This window comes from Apus apus, chromosome Z (assembly GCF_020740795.1).
Source record: "Apus apus isolate bApuApu2 chromosome Z, bApuApu2.pri.cur, whole genome shotgun sequence".
NCBI lineage: Eukaryota > Metazoa > Chordata > Aves > Apodiformes > Apodidae > Apus > Apus apus.
Genome location: NC_067312.1, coordinates 12,501,967 through 12,519,839, shown reverse-complemented (window position 1 = coordinate 12,519,839; position 17,873 = coordinate 12,501,967). Strand labels below are relative to the sequence as shown.

The 17,873-nt window shown below is 39.5% G+C and overlaps 1 protein-coding gene across 2 annotated transcripts; it reads left to right on the top strand.

Moving 5' to 3' along the window:
* The first annotated feature begins 680 nt into the window (after positions 1 to 680).
* On the top strand, positions 681 to 17,873 carry C1QTNF3 (C1q and TNF related 3). Of its 2 annotated transcripts, none has more exons than XM_051643428.1 (6): positions 681 to 874; positions 6,036 to 6,147; positions 8,746 to 8,900; positions 12,252 to 12,381; positions 14,395 to 14,494; positions 15,833 to 17,873. In XM_051643428.1, the coding sequence occupies exons 1-6, from the start codon at positions 791 to 793 to the stop codon at positions 15,990 to 15,992; spliced, it is 741 nt and encodes a 246-aa protein (XP_051499388.1). In that variant the 5' UTR covers positions 681 to 790; the 3' UTR covers positions 15,993 to 17,873. The 2 variants fall into 2 exon arrangements, with proteins under 2 accessions (XP_051499388.1, XP_051499387.1); XM_051643427.1 differs by having other exon boundaries at positions 681 to 1,078.

Genomic DNA, 17,873 nt, shown 5'->3' with positions numbered 1-17,873 from the left:
CACTGGGAACTCAAGGGAAAAAAAAATATTGCCTGGCTGAGTACGTTGAACTGGTGCTGAGAAATGGGGCTTTGTGAATCTGAATTCAATCCAGTTTTTCAGAGCTACTTACCCAGTCTCCTTCCACTCTTGGCCAACTAACAGAAATTCAATATTTTTCTTTTAGTGAATGAAAAGCATAGTCAGAAACAGCCATTGGGTCAGGATCATATGCAAAAGCTCCTCTTGTGCTTTTGTTTCCTAATTGCTCTTGGAATGATTTTTCGGACTGAGCTGACGCAGTTGTGTGTGTGTGAATTTCCTGGCAAATAAGGAGGGTGACTGTGTCCAAAAGACATTTCAGAGTGTGAATTCACAGCTTTTCCATGTCTAATCAAGGAGCATAAACCATTAGCCACATGTTCTCCATTTCTATCACATTTTTTCACACTTAAACAAAAACATGCCAAAGAAAAGGTGCTACATTTTTAAATGCCCCCAAATAGGAACCACGGGAGTCCGTTAAATGCTGTGGTCATTTCCAGCATACAAATCAATTTTCCTTGTGGTGGTGAAGTGGTGAATAATGCTTGGTTTGTTTAAAGGAGCATGAATGATTTTGGATGAAGGATCCTGTCACTTTGGCATTTTTAGTTTTATTTATTGCACGCAACCGTATAAAACCTGGTACTGGTCTCAGTGCCAGGCTTACTAGTGGAAAAGCTGAAACGACCACATATCTCCTGGTGTAGCAAAGAAGTTCTCCTTCTGCAAGGCATTTGCTGAACTGCTGAAAATTATTTTGAATAACATGGCAGAGAAGGATTTCATCAGTTGGCATCTACTGGCTTTATTTTTTCTTCCATTTTGCCTGTGTCAAGATGAATACATGGAGGTGAGCAGAAGATCTTATAAACCAGTGGCCAAAGTATTGCAAAGTCACCACCAGACTGGCCATAAAGGTTCCAGAAGCAGGGAAATATTGAAACAGCGGAGTCAACTTATAGAGTGGACTGTTGATAATAGCACTTCTGCAGACCAAAAAGTCCTGAGACCAGAGGTAGATGATGTAGAACTGACTACCTCAGATAGAGTCCAGGTACTCTGAATTAATCTTCTAAAGATATCTTTTTAAAGCTAATAAGATTTTTTTTTTCCCCTAAGATTATTAGTGATATATTTATGAAATGATCTCTATTAAAGCTGTGTATTGGTCTGTATCCTGCTGGGTTGCTTTATAGGGTCTTTTAATGAGCTGGTACAATCAGCAGTGGTTGGGAACACTGGTTTCAAAATAGACAGCCGACTTTTGCTTTGCTGAAACTGATCCTGTGCAATCATAAATTCTGATATATGGTCTTTCAATGATTTCAAGGTATTTATTTTATTTACTATATTAAAGTTTTAGTTTCTGGTAACTCATTTGCATGTGGAGGAAAATTACAGAATTTATAGAGGCATTTGGAAAGATTCAAGTAGCAGGCAATAACTTTAACTGAAAATTATTTACATCAAGTATATTCTTTTCAGCTTGAGACAGACATAATGAAATTCTGAGTGTTCAAAAGTTTTATTCTAAGGAATCACTTGAAAAAAACCTGGTAATAATGTAATTAATACATTTAATAATATAAATCAAGGATAGTTTCAGAGGAAAAAAGATTCAAAATGAAACAAAATAATCTGTTGTATCTGCATTTTAAACCGAGAATCTTTTCATGCCCTGTGCATGGCTTTTTAGATATGAGTCATTAGCTAACAACAAAGTGAAAATGGCATAACTTGATCATACATAAAATATTGCAATCCAAATTTAAAAGGAAAATTCTGAAGGGCAGAAGGTGAAGCATTTTTTAGAATTAGGCAAAACATAATTCCACTCAAATGAAGTTTTGTTAATTGATGTTTTTTAAGAAACAAGTACATGAGTTTATTGCTACTATTGCTGATACAAATGTTTCAGTCCTGTGTAATTTTAACATTCATTTTAAAAAACTTTTTCAGATCAAATGGTGATATTTTGATTTCCAAAAATCATAGACATGTAGACAAGTGTTGAATAGTAACCTAATTCATGATAAGCAGAAAGGGGTTGAAAGACTGGAACACATCCAAGTATGGGAATAGGTTTAATACACCACCATGTTCCCTGTATTTAAATATTATATGCTTTGCATTTCATATTTCTTGGGCAGAAGTCACATGCTCCTCCAATACAGTCAGCAGAATCAATATTTAACTGTAGGTATCTTAAAGTGCACTTGCAGCCTATAAAGACTGTAAACCATCAGGTTTATGACAAGCCAGGTAGTGTGTGAACCTCCCAACTGCAGAGAGAATTGTGCAGCTGCATGCTATTGATCCTTTGTTATTGGTACTTAAAGAAGATTTCCCTTTAACTCAACATAATTTCAGCTAATGCAGGATTTAACTCAAAATTACAAGGTTTTTTTAGGAGACAAACCCTCCCTCACAGAAAGTGTCACTGTTAGGGGTGCTGGTGTCTCTCATCAGAGTTTAATGTAACATGTTTGGTGTTCCCTGCTGGGGCAGGAGGCTTGTGACATTAAAACTGAACCCAGAGAGTCTGAGTCCAGCTGATGGCAGTCATTTACCTGCCAGATCCTCTCTAAGCAGCTGTCTTTGCAGGGAAATGATGCAATTTTTGGCTTGCTGGAATGAAATGAAATGGAGCACTAGCAGATGCATGACAGGGATAATTCATCACAGAGCAGCTGATGTAATAGGTATTTTCCATCTCCTGACTCCAGGGATATCCAGGTAGAGGAGGAACAAAGGTGGCACTGACACATTTTAGTTCATGTCAAACCTTTCTCTTCCCCTTGAGCTATCCAAAGGCTATTTCACCCTTAAGTCCCTAATCCATTGGTTATTTTAGCTCTGGATGGAGGATTCCACCCTCTTGCTAAAGCATTTCAATGATTCCATTCCCTGCTGTGGAATAGGGACAACAGCACTGATCCTTGCTGCACTGGGTACAAGGCCAGTTTCCATGCTGCTGGTAACTTACATGAAATATAATGAGCATTTCTCAAGCATGAGGTTTCTTACTGCCTGGGAGAGCCATCCAGACACAATTTTCCTTTTCAGGTTGCTCTTTGAAAATCTTCAGGTACCCCTCAACCTGCTGGTGCACTGGAATTTTGGCAATTTTAGTTTCTTTAATTCTAGAGAAGGGGCATGGGTGGCCTTAGTACCCATAGACACATTATTTTGCATTCAGAACAGGAGCCAAAAATGGTGGATTTACAGTACTAATCTTCTGCATTGCCTTAGACAATATAACAGAAACCTACAAAATTAATCAGGAAGTGATAAAGAGCTGGGTCTCCAATTCTGATTTAAGTTAAGGGAATTTTATAGACCATGTGTTGCCTAGAACTGCCTCCTACATACTAAATCATAGGAAATTCAGCAAATAGCCTCAGAAACATTCCAGTTTCTATCTCTATTACGATATCGATGTGGCTGATGCATTTCACAAGTTCCTAGATTATATTCATGTTCCAAGAGCAAAGCCAAAGATTCATTGTGCAATAAGATTTATGTGCAAATGGCTGCATAGGACACCTTTGGCAAGTAGGTTGTAATTAATCTTAGTCCCATTTGAGTGTAATTTTGCTTTAGGAACAGGTTTTTCCTTTTAATATACTCTTCATGGAGTTCTCTGCTTTTACAGATTAAAAGAGTATCCTGAATATTCATTGTTCTTGGCAGCTGAGAGTGAACATTTTTTTCCTCCTAGTCAAAGGATCAGTAAAAACAATAAGTCAATACTGCTTTATAACTTGCATAAGCAGTTACTTTGAAGTGAGTGGGATTTTTCCCATGCAACCAGGCTAGCAGAACTTGCTCCTTTCGCATGTAATAATCTGCTTAGCTTTTTGAGAGTTAAATGCCAAATAGCATTTGGTTATGACCAACAGTAACATCTATTTTATGATAACATAGCTGGTTAGCTAATAATGTTGTTCAGGATTTCAGTGTATTGAGTAAATTTCTACACTGATACAACTCATTTGCTCGTGGCAGATGTGTATATAATCTGCCTTCTCATTTGATATGAATATCAAGCACTACCAGAAAAGAGCTGGAGATTTTAATCTCAGTGCAACAATCAACATTAGCATTTCAGGTGTTGCAAAATGCTTGTGCAATTGCAGTCCTGGTGTGCTTGGCTCCCCTTCAAGGACTGAAAATGAGCTGAAAACAGGGCTACTTCTCTCATATTGGGAAAGCTTTGAACAGTGTGTCCAGTGATTGTCAGTTATGATCTTCCTAACAACTGGGAGAATAAAACAGCAAGAAAGATACAAACGTTATCCAGGGACAGTCCAACAGGCCGAACTAATTTTTCTCATAAAATACACATCTCGTTAAAAACTAAGTTAAAAAGCATAGTATTGACCAAACCCCCATGAATATTAAGCCCTTCTGCCCATTTGCAAGTCATAACATTCCCATAACTTTCTGAATTTGTTGAGCTGTCAGGTCAGCCTTTATCCTCATGGCAGCTTCACTATCAATGGTTCCAGCTGGAGAGGGCAGGTGTCTGTCCCATTGGAGGAGCTGCAGTGTTTTGGTGGCGTGAAAGGCATTTTCTGTATCCAAAAACATAAACTCCCAAGACTCTTGAACCTAATAAATCCTGTGGATGTGCTTGGTATTATTCAAGACAGGCAGAAGGCTCTAATGTTTCAGAGCAACCCAGCTGATGACCTTGAGGGCAGGAACACAGCACATCTATATGTTAATTTGGCAGCTCCCATCCCATCAGAGGCTTGTTTGCTGCCATCACACCAATAAGTCTGCACTAGGCAAGTAATTTAAGGTTGACAAAGAGGAGTGGAAAGAAAAGGAAGGAAGAGAAACAGTAGAATGATTAGAGAAAAGTAGCAGTTGGACTGGTGTAACAATCTCCCTCTAGAATTCAAGAACTGCAGATTTGCCTCTCAGGGTGAAATCAAAGAATTGCAGTGAAAAAGAAACAAAGGAGGAGAAGTAAGAAGGAGGTAGAGAAATAAAATAGCACCTTTTACTTCTATATCAGCTGATGCATCAGAAAATTTGTAGCTGCTAAATCTTTGAAAGTGCCTAGCTATGAAACCCAGCCAAGGTTGAATGAAACCTCATTAGTACAAATACAGTAGTTTGGGAAAGAAAACCACTGAAACAAACTATCATCAAACTATTATTACAGTATCTGAGCTGTGTATAATAGTTTACTTATGCTACTATATTAGTTTCAGAATATAAACAGGTTTTCATAGTTGCACGCTCACAACTACAAATAATCAAATGTTCCTAACACCAGGTGCTGTGGTGAGTTCAAATTTTTGTCATGGCAGTTTTTGAGGTTCTCAACTTTAGTAGCCCATAAGTATGCAAGTTTGGGGCCAGAAACAGGAATGTGTGGCACAGACATTTTGAGCAGCTCCTTTGGGCAGTCCAACACAGTTTCCTTTACATTTAGTGGAGAGATAGTTCATTACTGAAGGTCAAATGAAGTCCCTTGTGTCCTACCACTCATTGTACATAGTTTTTTTTGTCAAGAAAGATCAGATGAAATGTGTGATCTCTGAAAAGCAGGATAGGAACCTAACTGAACCATAGGAACTGAACTGAACTATGTAACTTTTACTTGGTATTATTTTATTTTCAAAACCATCAGAATTTAACAGGATAAATTGTTTTTGGTTTTGTTTGGTTTGGGTTTTGTTGTTGTTGTTGTTGTTTGGTTTGGTTTTGGTTTTGTTTGGTTGGTTGGTTTGGTTTTTGTTTGTTTGGTTGGTTGGGTTTTTTTGTAATATTAATATAGTTCTTAGAACACTTAAAGAGCTGTTCCCTTTACCTTTCTAAAAATAACATCTCCAGAGACAACCCAAGTATGGGGAATTTCAGCCCAGAGGAGAATTGTTTTGAAAACTTAGTAAACATATAAACAGAGAGTATATAATTAAGACCCTGTAATCATTATGCATATGAATGATGCCGTCCATGAATGAGCTACTTCAAGTTTGGTTTTTTGCATTTAGCCCCCTCAAACTGGACCGCAGAATCCAGACTGTAGTTCTTGCTGCCGTGCTGACTTTGGAGTTCGACTCTACCAGGGGCCCCCCGGACCTCCCGGCCCCCCTGGGATGCCAGGTAATGATGAAGTCTAATTGACTTTTCAATCAGTCTAACATGGGCTGTTCTATGAAATACCAGAGAATGGTCCAAACATCAGTACTTGGGGACAGGTAAAGAAGCAAGTTTTTCTATAATTTCTGGGAAGACAGAGTTTTTCAGTTAGACTCTAAAGTTTTTTCCAGTGAAAACCCCTTTGTTATTGAAATTCAGCTTTAACAAAATCATACTGAAAGTAATCTTATTACATCTCCAGGGCAAATTGGACTTTCTTTTTAAAGCAGCATAAAACTTCTGTTAAAATTGTAAGAACTTGTTCCTTGGAGTTGATTATTGTGATTACCTTTGAATATCCAGCCATGATGCTGTGTACTGTATTCAGGAACCTTTTTTTTCATCTAGCATACCATTAGCCAGTATTTTACAGAGACACACATGCTTCTGTTCTCTCATAGAATTTATTCCCTTCCTTCCTTCCTTCCTTCCTTCCTTCCTTCCTTCCTTCCTTCCTTCCTTCCTTCCTTCCTTCCTTCCTTTCCATTAAAAAAGTATCCTTCCCCCCCATTAAAAATGCACACAGAAGAACAGGACACACAAGAAAAGGGCATACTTTGATGAGGTAATTGGTATGGAAATAGCAGAGCCTAGAGAAGGGAGAAAGATGGTGTAGGTTTGTTACAGCAGTTACCTTCAGGGATTTGAAAACTGCTGTTCCTAAAGCAATGTAAATGAACATGTCAGTCACTGACAGACTTGTCTCATCTTCATAAGCTTATGTCTCCTGCTATCCCAATAAAAATGCAATTGCATAATCCTTCTGTCTCACAAATGTACTGACAACAGCAGACATGACAGATCCTGGTACAGAAAAAAATTCATGCAGTGGTAGAATTTTGGTAGAAACTGTCTACAGTAACAGTGAAATCTGACTGTTATGAAGTTAATTCTGAGTGAAAGAAGTGTTTCAATAACTAGCTTCTGTTGACAAAATATTGAAAGAAAATGTTACTTTGACAGATTTGGGATATTAGGCAAAATAACGCCATAGGCATATTTGGCATTAGCCTGGTGTAAGCTGTTCAGGTTCAAACCTTTATAAAAATACTATTGACCATTCCAGAAGTAAACCAGACCTAATAGTGAGGCCTCGTGTGCAGAAATATTACATTACATATTAATAAATTGCTGGCTGTTGAGAAACAGAGGACACTTCGGCGTTAGACCCACATTTCCAAGACTGCAGCGGACACACAGCCCACTTCCAGTTTTGCCCTTTCCTCACATGAGGATGCATTTCAGTCTCATTCCTTATCGCCACAGGATGTTACAAACATATGGCCAACAGCAATGTTCTTTGCCCTGGGATTTCGCTGTCTTCTTCATCTGCTACATTTCATATAATTGTGCCCATAAGGGAAACAACATCAGCTGGTGTTCCCTTGGTGGAATCAAATGCTGCTTGGAGACTTCTCTTCTGAATGGGTAGAGAAGTCATTCTGGCTTTAAATGGAGGATCACTCTTGTTATTTTAATAACTGTTGATTCCTCTATCCAAATAAAAATCTGCTTAGATTTTTCCACCATTTAGCTTCTTAGTTTGAAGTAATTTTTTTCCTCAATACAAAATCTCTGAAGAATCATTTAATCATTAGATTTGAACTAAAACACTACCACTGTTCTTGTAAATTGGTAAAGAGAGTGACTAATCAGAGAACAAGCTGAGTGGCAAAGAGTAAAATTTTAATTCAGGTGGAATTAGAATAATGCTGATGCTCATTAATCCCCTGAATTGAAAGGTTATGCTTCAGGGAAGGCATAATGATTGCCCTGTGATTTCAGCCAACTTTAAAATTTTGTCAGTCACATAGATGTTTGCTCAGTAATTTCCTCAGTAAACATCAGGAAGTAATATGCAGGAATGCTTTTTTTTATAGTGACCCTTTTTACAAGAAGCCATCTCACAAAATCTTCAGTATAAAAATTTTGCCTTTCTTTAAATCTAGGAACTTGTGATCAATCAAGCCCCTCAAGCCAACGAGCACCCTGAGAGTGCACACTCTCCCATTTTTGGCACAGATGGGTCCTTTATCTAGCTTCAGGGTACAGTCATTTTCCATTTGTGTAGACATGTTTTAAACATAGCAAAATGTTATTCAAAATTATCTGATCCTATCCTAATTAACTTAAGCCACAAACAAACAAGTTTTTACACAACAGGAAAAGCAAGAGTGCTTGTGCAGGCTACATAGTATGTGTCAATATGCTGTGGCTTTTGCTTTACTTAAGCCTCATTTTCACTGAGACACTTTCCCCTCTCCCCAGCAATGCAATGACTTGAGACACCACCAGTTTGCACAACACCAAGATATCATGAAGGTTAACTCCTAAGTATCAATCTACCTCCTTCTGGAAACTTGCTCATCAAAACCTTCACCTTCAGCTTAACCACACAGCTGTTTCTTATCCATTGCAGCTCAATATGGGTTTTATGGTGCTGAAAAGCCCACCTGTTGCAAACTGGTGGAAAAGGACCCTGTCACAGTTATCTGCTAAAATATATTGTATTAAATTTTATTAAATTATTTATGTTAAACAGCAAGTTCTTCTTCCTTTAAGGAAATCATGGAAACAATGGGAATAATGGAGCAACTGGCCAGGAAGGAGCCAAGGGTGAGAAAGGAGACAAAGGAGATATGGGACCAAGGGGAGAGCGTGGCCATCATGGACCCAAAGGCGAGAAGGGTTACCCTGGGATTCCCCCAGAGCTACAGGTACAAGATCTTTGGCTTGTGTTGGCTGCAGCAGTTCTCAGGTTATGGCTTTCTTCTCTGAAAAACAGAGCCTAACTACTGTAAGGTACTTCACCAGTAAATCCCCCTGTAATTTAATACAGTGAGAGACATATATAGCTCTTGTCATGACTGACAGATATACTTTTCCAGATCTTCCTGAAAAATGAAAACATTAGGGCTTAGCCTTTCTTTAGAGTAAGAATCTAATGGAGAAATCAGCAGGAAGAAACTCAGATGGTTCCCTTTCAGGGAACCCAGTACCTGGGTCATTACAGGAAAACAGTGGAGACTATAATTTTTTATCAAGCTGTGTCACACACATAACTATGCTTCCTATGGCATATGACAAGAGTAAAGGGGTCACTCAGGCCCATGCTTCTCAGGTCAGTCAGGCTTCGAGAGATTCTCAGAAGCATATGTATCCAGCTCCTCAAAGGATGGGATAAAAAACCCTGAGCACAGACAGAAGTCCCCTGGTTTTGAAAAATATCCCTCAGTAGCTATCTGTGGCTTTGTATGCCTAGATACCTTAAATATATGGATAAACATGTAGGTTCTGCCTATAAATGAACTACCCAAAAGCCACAAAAGCATTAAAACAGAAGTAAAACCCTGATCTGATAAGAATGAGGCATGGGATATATTCATTTGGGCTCAAGACTATGTTGACCTAGTCCCATAGCTTTTGCATTAGAGCTTCTTCACATCCCAGAAATCTGGCAGGTGGCAGAGAGCATGTATGTGTACACACATACACCCCTGTAGTGCAGTGGAGATGTGGTGTTGCCCTGTTCTTAAGGCAATAGAAAGTAAATGCAGCTTGTGTAACTAAGTCTCCTGGTTGCTGTTGCAAAAGGGATTTAAAAGAGTTGTCCGCACTATATACTGCAGTGTAGCAATATATGAGCAATAGCAGGAAAACTTGAGTCTGTGACTGTAGCACAGCTCAGGTGCTAAAGACAAGACCTGGATGCATGAGAAGCCTTTGAGATGTACCCCTCCTGGTCTCCAGATGCCATTGTGGAGCGAGCTTCTGTAGGTCCCACCAGCCAGCCCTGTGTGGGGGAATCCTAAAGCACTTCAGCTGGCACTAGATGCATGAGCAAGTGACTGCAGTCAGATACAGCTCCAGGTAGCATTCATGTGAGGGAGGGACCTGAGGTCCCATTACAACTACTGAGAATCTGGAAGAGCAACTCAGCTTAATCTGGCTGTCATTGCTGCTATTGGGCAAACAGGACTTCAGACACCATAGTGTATATAGATCTCCAGAAGGTATATGGAGGTTTACATCCTCCCTCACACATATACACTTTAATGGAAGTGTTTTACTCCTGGACTGATTCATATCCCCCAAACCAAGTTCACTACAGCAGGAAAAAAATGGGATATAGCACACACAAAACATGGACAAAAAGAAATTCCACTTCCAAACACTCTGACTATGGGGACAACTGAAGTTCCAATTTACCTACAGATCTTCACGTTTTAACTGAAGGATACTATTTCCTAATAACAGTCATTTATATGTGTTTTATATCTTCACAAAAGGCATGCAAACTAACAGAAAAATCAGCAGTACAACCAACACTTTCATTGTGGGAAAACGGGTTTGGATTTCTTAGCATTGCATATATTTGAATTCTCCACCCTAGGCTGCATGAGGATGGGATAATTGCACAGAACAAAATTCACAATTAAATTTTTTTCAAAAATTATTTTACTTCTGTAATACAGCAGAATTATTTTAGTATTCTTGAAGATTTAACTGAAATTAACATCATAGCTGAATATCTTAAAAACGTATTTGTTGTAGTTGTGTTCAACATAAATACTTCTGCAATTATAAAATGAGCTATAAGTATTTTCTGTTACATAAGGATAATGTTAGTAATTTAATAAAAAACATTAAAGAGGCTGAACAACAGAAGCTTATATTGCAATACCTATTTTCAAGTAAAATTCCACCACTGTTCTAATAGATGTGTTTAAAAATTCTTTACACAGTATAGAAACATAATTTCTTGCTAATACCATGCTGAAGAATTTTATAGTGCAGAGTAGATAAAGGAGAAGACACCTCTGAGTACAATACTGCTGTTAAGTACAGGATTATTTTTAAAGACTTAGTGTGTCCATGTTGATATCCTACTTCAAGATGTGACCTAGGGAGAAAGAACATTTTTTCAACTCTTTTCATCAGCCAAGAAAAGAGAGTGTGAAATGGAATCTAGACAAAAAGCAACAAATTCCATCAGGCTGCCATTGCAGCTGCTTTCCTTTAACACATGATGAACTTTGATGTGATCCTGGCTGAGAAGCAAGAAGTTAAAAAATTGCCATCATAGCAAATGCAGCCACAGAGGGATAAGAAAAAGCAGCCCAAGTTTTCAGCTCACATCTGGAGCCCCACAAATTTGTGAACAGATGGCTGATGATTGCCATTGTTGGATCCAGGCTTACATTTGATTATGTCTGTTTTGGTTTTTTTCTCAGTTGGATCTGAAATCAGAAAAAGTTTGGAGTGTTTTGTTATTTTTCTAATACCAGTACAGCTGAAATCTCACAAAAGATGTAATTTTTGTGAGGGGCTATAGCAAGTGTAATTGAACACTTCTCATCTAAGAAGACAGAGATGAAATGCCAAGTCACTGCGTGACCTTCATGGATCCAGGTGCAGCAATTCTGCCTGTATTCCATTTACTGTCAGTCAGATGTGAGGATCACAGCCACACACAGGACATCATCTCATTCACTGCACACACAAGTTGTCAGGGTCATTCCCTGGTATCCTGCTGAAGGTAATTTGAATTATCCAATGGGGGAGGTTTTGCACTGCTTGCTATGTATCTCTGAAGGTAGGTAGCAAGAACACTGATGTGCATGGCTTTTAGTGAGCATTATTTATTTCACATATTCATTAAAAAGCAATATCCAGTCTAAATGCATTTGGGAATATATAAAAACCAATTAAATCACTTTTGTCAGAAACACCATCCATTTCAAAGCCAGTTTAATGTTGAATCATCCTAGAGAGACTTAAAAGTAAATAAAATCCCAAACAAAGGTCCTGACCTGCAAACATTTGCCCATACACTCACTTTCACAGTCATGAATAGTCCAATTGAATGTAAGAAACCGACTCCTCTTCCAGTTTCATTCAATGGGAGTTTTGTTACTGGAGTTTAATGGCTTTGGAGCAGACCCTAGAAGAACATTTCTGTCAGGAAAATAAACAGAATGCAAATACAGGAAAAAATCCTGCAGCTGGTTCCCCTACACATGTGCTTTCGGTGAATGACTGCCTGAGTAAGAACTGCGTTTTTGCAGGTTGCATTCATGGCTTCCATGGCTACTCACTTCAGCAACCAGAACAGTGGGATCATCTTCAGTAGTGTTGAAACCAACGTTGGGAATTTTTTTGATGTCATGACTGGGAGATTTGGTGCTCCAGTGAACGGTGAGTGTTTGCAAAAAATACACAGTGCAATTCTAGAGGCTATAGGGAGAAGCATGGACAATAATATTGAGAAACCAGTTGACTGCCTTTAGACACACCACTGATGAGACTCACTCTGTGTAACTCTTGCTACCTACTTTTAGGAAAATTGAACTGGAAACCTTAGCAAGCCAAGAGAGGGCTTGCCAGCCAGTGAGACTAGTGCTGGCATAAAGGCAGTAGGAATGGCCAGAGCTGGGGAGGGAGCAGGACTACCTGCTTTGAGACCTTTAGCCCTTCAGCCGCTGTGATGACATAACCATGGCCTGGATGTTGCAACAGCAGCAGCCTCACAGTTACCTCCTCCACTCCTGGCTCCAGTCACTCTCTTCATTCCCACCTTCCACATGCCAGTTCAGCTGGGAGCTGGCCTGCAACAGGTGTGTGGCTGGTAATGAGCCACTACAGTTTTCCCAAATTATTTTTCAGCTGCATGAATCCCCCCTCTCACACAGCTGTGGTGCAGGAAGAACAATAGCAGGTGGGGGACACAGGCCCATAACAAAAAACAGGTCACAGAATCACAGAATCATAAAATGGTTTGAGTTGGAAGGGACCTTAAAGATCATCTAGCTCCAACCCCATTGCACAGCAGGGACACCTCCCACTAGATCAGGTTGCTCAGAGCCCCATCCAGCCTGGCCTTGAACACTTCCAGGGAGGGGGCTCCCACAACTTCTCTGGGCAACCTGTTCTAGTGTCTCACCACCCTCATAGTGAGGAATTTCTTCCTAATGCTTAACCTAAATCTACACTCTCCCAGTCTAAAGTCACTCCCCCTCATTCTGTCACTGCATGCCCCAGTCAAAAGCCCCTCCCCAACTTCCCTGTAGCCCCTTCAGGTACTGGAAGGTGATCTAAGGTCTCCCTGGAGCCTTCTCTTCTCCAGACCAAACAGGCCAAATACTCTCAGCCTGTCTTCAGGGAAGAGGTGCCCTGGCCCTCGATCATCTTTGTGACCCTTCTCTGGACTCACTCCAAGAGCTCTATGTTTTGTGTTGGGGGCTGCAGAACTGGGCACAGTACTCCAGGTGGGGTCTCATGAGAGCAGAGTAGAGGGAAAGAATCACACCTCTTGATGTGCTGGACATGCTTCTTTTGATGCAGCCCTGCATATGGGTGGCTTCCATGGCATATGTAAGCAAAGCCTGAAACCAACTGTCTTCACTTGATCTTGCTCACCCTGCCATTGATACACTCACTGCTGTGGGAAATTATATTAAATTAAATAAAAGTCAGGCCCTCCAAGTTTGCTGGAGCCCACCTTACTGACAGTTAATGTATATGTGGATGTCAATAAACTTTGACCCACAATGATATAATTAATGACTGATGTAAACTCCAAGCTCCCATTGCAGGATCAATTCTACAGACTTACTGTCCAGGAACCAGGAGCTTGTCTTCCTGCTTGGTGGATTCTTGTAGAGCTCATGACACATAATATGGTTGCACTGACAACACTGCACCTTTCAGGCAGAGAAGGAGCTAAAAAGAACAAGGTTGATGGCAAGAGTGTGCAGTGCAAGAAGGGGAAGTGGTGGCTGTGTCTGCATTGTTCAGGATGTGGTAGGGCCAGGTGAGCAGCAGTGGGTGCTGCCAAAGCCACTCATGCCCTGCCTGACTGGGGGGACAAGCTGGCTGTCTGACTGACAGCCTCTGAGGTCTAGCCCTGGCTGGCCTGGAGGCTGCCCTTCTGTGAGAGGGCAGGAGAAGGAATGTAAGGAAAAAAAGGGAGAGAGGGGTCACTAAACTTAGCCTCTGGGAAACTTCCATCACAGTGAGCAGGGCTCAGTGGTCCTGCCATGTTCAAATACAGTCATTTCTCCACAACATGACGTAGCTGAACCTCAGCCACATGCAGAATAAAAACGAATCAGACTTGGCACACTGTGTACATTTTCCAAGCAAGACGTGCAAGTTTGTAGCATGGCTACCTCCCTCTATGAAGCGCTTTGTATTTGGTAATCTTTTCAGGGGTGTATTTCTTCACCTTCAACATGATGAAACATGAAGATGTGGAGGAAGTCTACGTGTACCTGATGCATAATGGTAATACGGTTTTCAGCTTATATAGGTAAGTGAAGGGCCAGGCCATTTCACTGCAAAAGACAGGTTTGCACAGATGCAGCAGCTTCTTCACATTTCAAGAAATGTGAAACTGTTCATTTTTTTAAAGACACTCTGTAGGGCAAAGTAACCAACAAAGAAAAACTATTGTATTTTACCCTCCTCTGCTTGCAAATTTGGATTGTACCTGCCACAGATTGTGGACCTAAAATTCAGCCTCAATCACAAGGACCTCAAAGCTCAGGGGAAAGGAATTAGCAGTGCAAGTCAGGGTAGTGGCACAGTGGAAGCATGCTGTCATTCTGCTAGAAAATATCTTCATTCTCATTGTGCCTGTCAGACTAGTAATAGTCTTGTTACAGCTTAGGGAAGAGCCATTTACTTTAAGGATGGAGAGCATTTAAACTGCAGTAGTAAGGTCTTCCATTTATTGGCTTTTTTATCACTCGTACACTTGGAATAAAAGGTTCCTGAACTCTTTATGTTAGCTGGAGAATCAAAAAGAATAGGATTTAACTCTAGATTACCAGACCATATCAAAGCTTGTAGCCAGATGGATATCTGAAAAAAATATGTTTGGAAAAATACTATTATTTCCTTAATAAAAACCAGGGTTCTGATGCCAAAACCCAGCTTTTCTACTGAGCCTTAATAAAATGCCACAAAAGCTTAGATTCTTTGCACTGGATTTTAGGCACTTGGGCGGTAGCAGGTTCATTTAAGCTGTGAAGATTTCTTCCAAGCCCATACCTGAAGCATCACCAAAGGGTGCGTTATTCGCAATAGATGTTTCCCACAAAAGAAAAAGTGGTCAGTTGTTTCCCCCTGAAGCACTGATGTCAGAAGAGGCAGCAGGTGGAAGAAAGGGAACCAACAGTCACAGAGAACCAGGAGGTTAGCCCACATCAAACATATCTACATTTCATCAAAAAGCCTCAGGATGGAGTGAGCTGCTCCTGACCTGGAGGCATTTAGAATTAGCTGGGAAGATTCCAAGTGAAAAAGAGCATCACAGGAAATCTGGAGTGTTACAACGAATGAACAGAGCTTCATTTAAACAACAATTTCGTTCCTAAGCCCTGTGAAAATGTACATGAAGTTAAACTTCCAAAATTTCAGAAAGGAATGCAATGATGCAGTGTGGTAAGGTGCAAAATTTTACTATGTCATCAAATGCAGAAGGATGCCAACATTTTCTCATAAAGCTGGAAAAAATGTTGGCCCTTCAAGGAAGTGTTGCTCAGCATAGCAATGTTCTTTCTTGGATTTTTTTTTTTTTTTTAAGTTATCTGCTTGACGATTGTTGAGAAACAAAAAGCTGACTTGTTGAAATATTCATCCTTAGCTATGAATCCAAAGGGAAAGCAGACACTTCAGGAAACAGTGCAGTGCTAAAACTTGCCAAGGGAGATGAAGTCTGGCTCAGAATGGGAAATGGAGCCCTCCATGGGGACCATCAACGTTTCTCTACCTTTGCTGGCTTTCTTCTTTTCGAAACCAAATAAAAAAAGAAACAACCCAATAGATGTTTATCTGAGGAAACTTCTTTTTTGGAACTGCTATTTTTCTCTGGACTGTGGATTAGCATTATGACATTAAAAGATCAAGAAGGCTTGTTTTGATGCAATGTGTTGCTATTTGTTTATCAAAGATGAGGTAAATACATTGGGTAGTTGAGACACAGATTCATATAAGACATATTGTCATTTGGGTTGTGTCTAATGAATCACTAAATGTTGCTAGTGCTGTCTTCTCCAGAGTAGGTGAAAAACAAAGGAAAAAGCTTTTAAGTAATTCAGAGAGCAGCTTGCCCAGTAAAGTCAAATTTGTCTGTAAAGATACTTTGATTACATATATGTCAGGAGTTGAACAATTGCTTCATGTTTTTCTGTTCACTTGATTAATGTTTTTCTGTTCATTTATTCCATTATTATTACATGTTCATTTAAGTTTGCATCAAGGAAACAGGCCTGAATGAATTATAAGTAGGCTCAGCTGAGACCAGATTTAAAGGAAGAATTTTTTACTGGACTAGAATGAACTTTACAAATAGAAGAAAAAAAAAAAAGTGAAAATAAAGATGTCAAGGATACAGGTTTATTGCATTCCCATCTCAAACCTCTGAAGATATATCTGGTATTCTTTTTCATAGATTTTTAGTACATATTTCTGCTCTTTCTCTCTCTCTTAAAAGAAGTTATAGTAATCCTTGCCTTTAGTAGCCGCTTGAAGCAAAGTTAGTTTAGCCTGGAGTGTGGAGGGGATAAAACAGGGGAAATGCAATGTTTCTTCCTAGCCTTCAAATTGTCAAAACCTGATATAACTGAACACAAGGTGTCAGAGCAGAGGCATATGTGCTGGAGAAACTGGGATATGCCAACAGCCCAAACAGAAAAACACACACTTTGCAGAATTTGGAGCTCTTTTAGAAGGATATACCTTTCATATTGCATATTTACTTAACAGTGAAGTTGTTGATACAGTCTTCCTACCAGCCTTCCAAGAACCAGTGTTTCAGGAAAAGACATTGCAGCCTGGCACCACATCAGCTAACTCAGTTCAATATTTAACTGGTGACAACAAATGCTGGTTGGCACAGAAGTTCTGGTCACAGTAAACTAGGCCATTCTTCAGCACTTGCCACCAGCTTTTCAGGATCTGGGTACATGAAATTCTGTCTCGCTGTTTTCTTTTGATCAGAATCAACATCAAATACAGTAAGACAATACTGAAGTTTGAAAGTATCTTCTGCACATTCTGGCTCTCAACACAGAAGCTAATGAAATACAAATTCTATTTTATCAGACATTACATTTTAACCAGACATTACCTGTCATTAATGTATAACAAGAAGGTGGGGTTAGGAAAACTTTTATTTTAAATTCTTCTATATTGGATAGAGATACTAGTAGCATGACAGTAGAGCAAATAAATCAAAATCTGCCCTATGACTTTGTATGTCCTTGTACATACTCCTGGTGTATGTAAACCACATCTTGCTATGAAAAATGCATGTTGATACTTGATGATGATGATTTGTGATTTTTAAATGTTATGCATCAACCACTGAAAATATTAGCTTTAATGACCTGTCAACTGAGGAGTTTTATAGTTTCTTTAGGAACTTGAGTCAGGTTTGCACCACATAGGTTTTCAAAACCTGAGACCATGTTATTTTAATAAGCATTTTAGTAAAATTCTGGCATGCGTTCAAACTAAAACCCATCTACCCAGGTAATCAGATAATGTTATTGTTTTGGAATGAGTGCACAATTTGTATGAGATATATGGCATCATCACATAATGTTCACAGTAGAAAAAGTCTTGAAAAAAAAATTTTGTTGTTGTGTTAGGAATGTTAGCTTAATTTGTAACACATACATTTA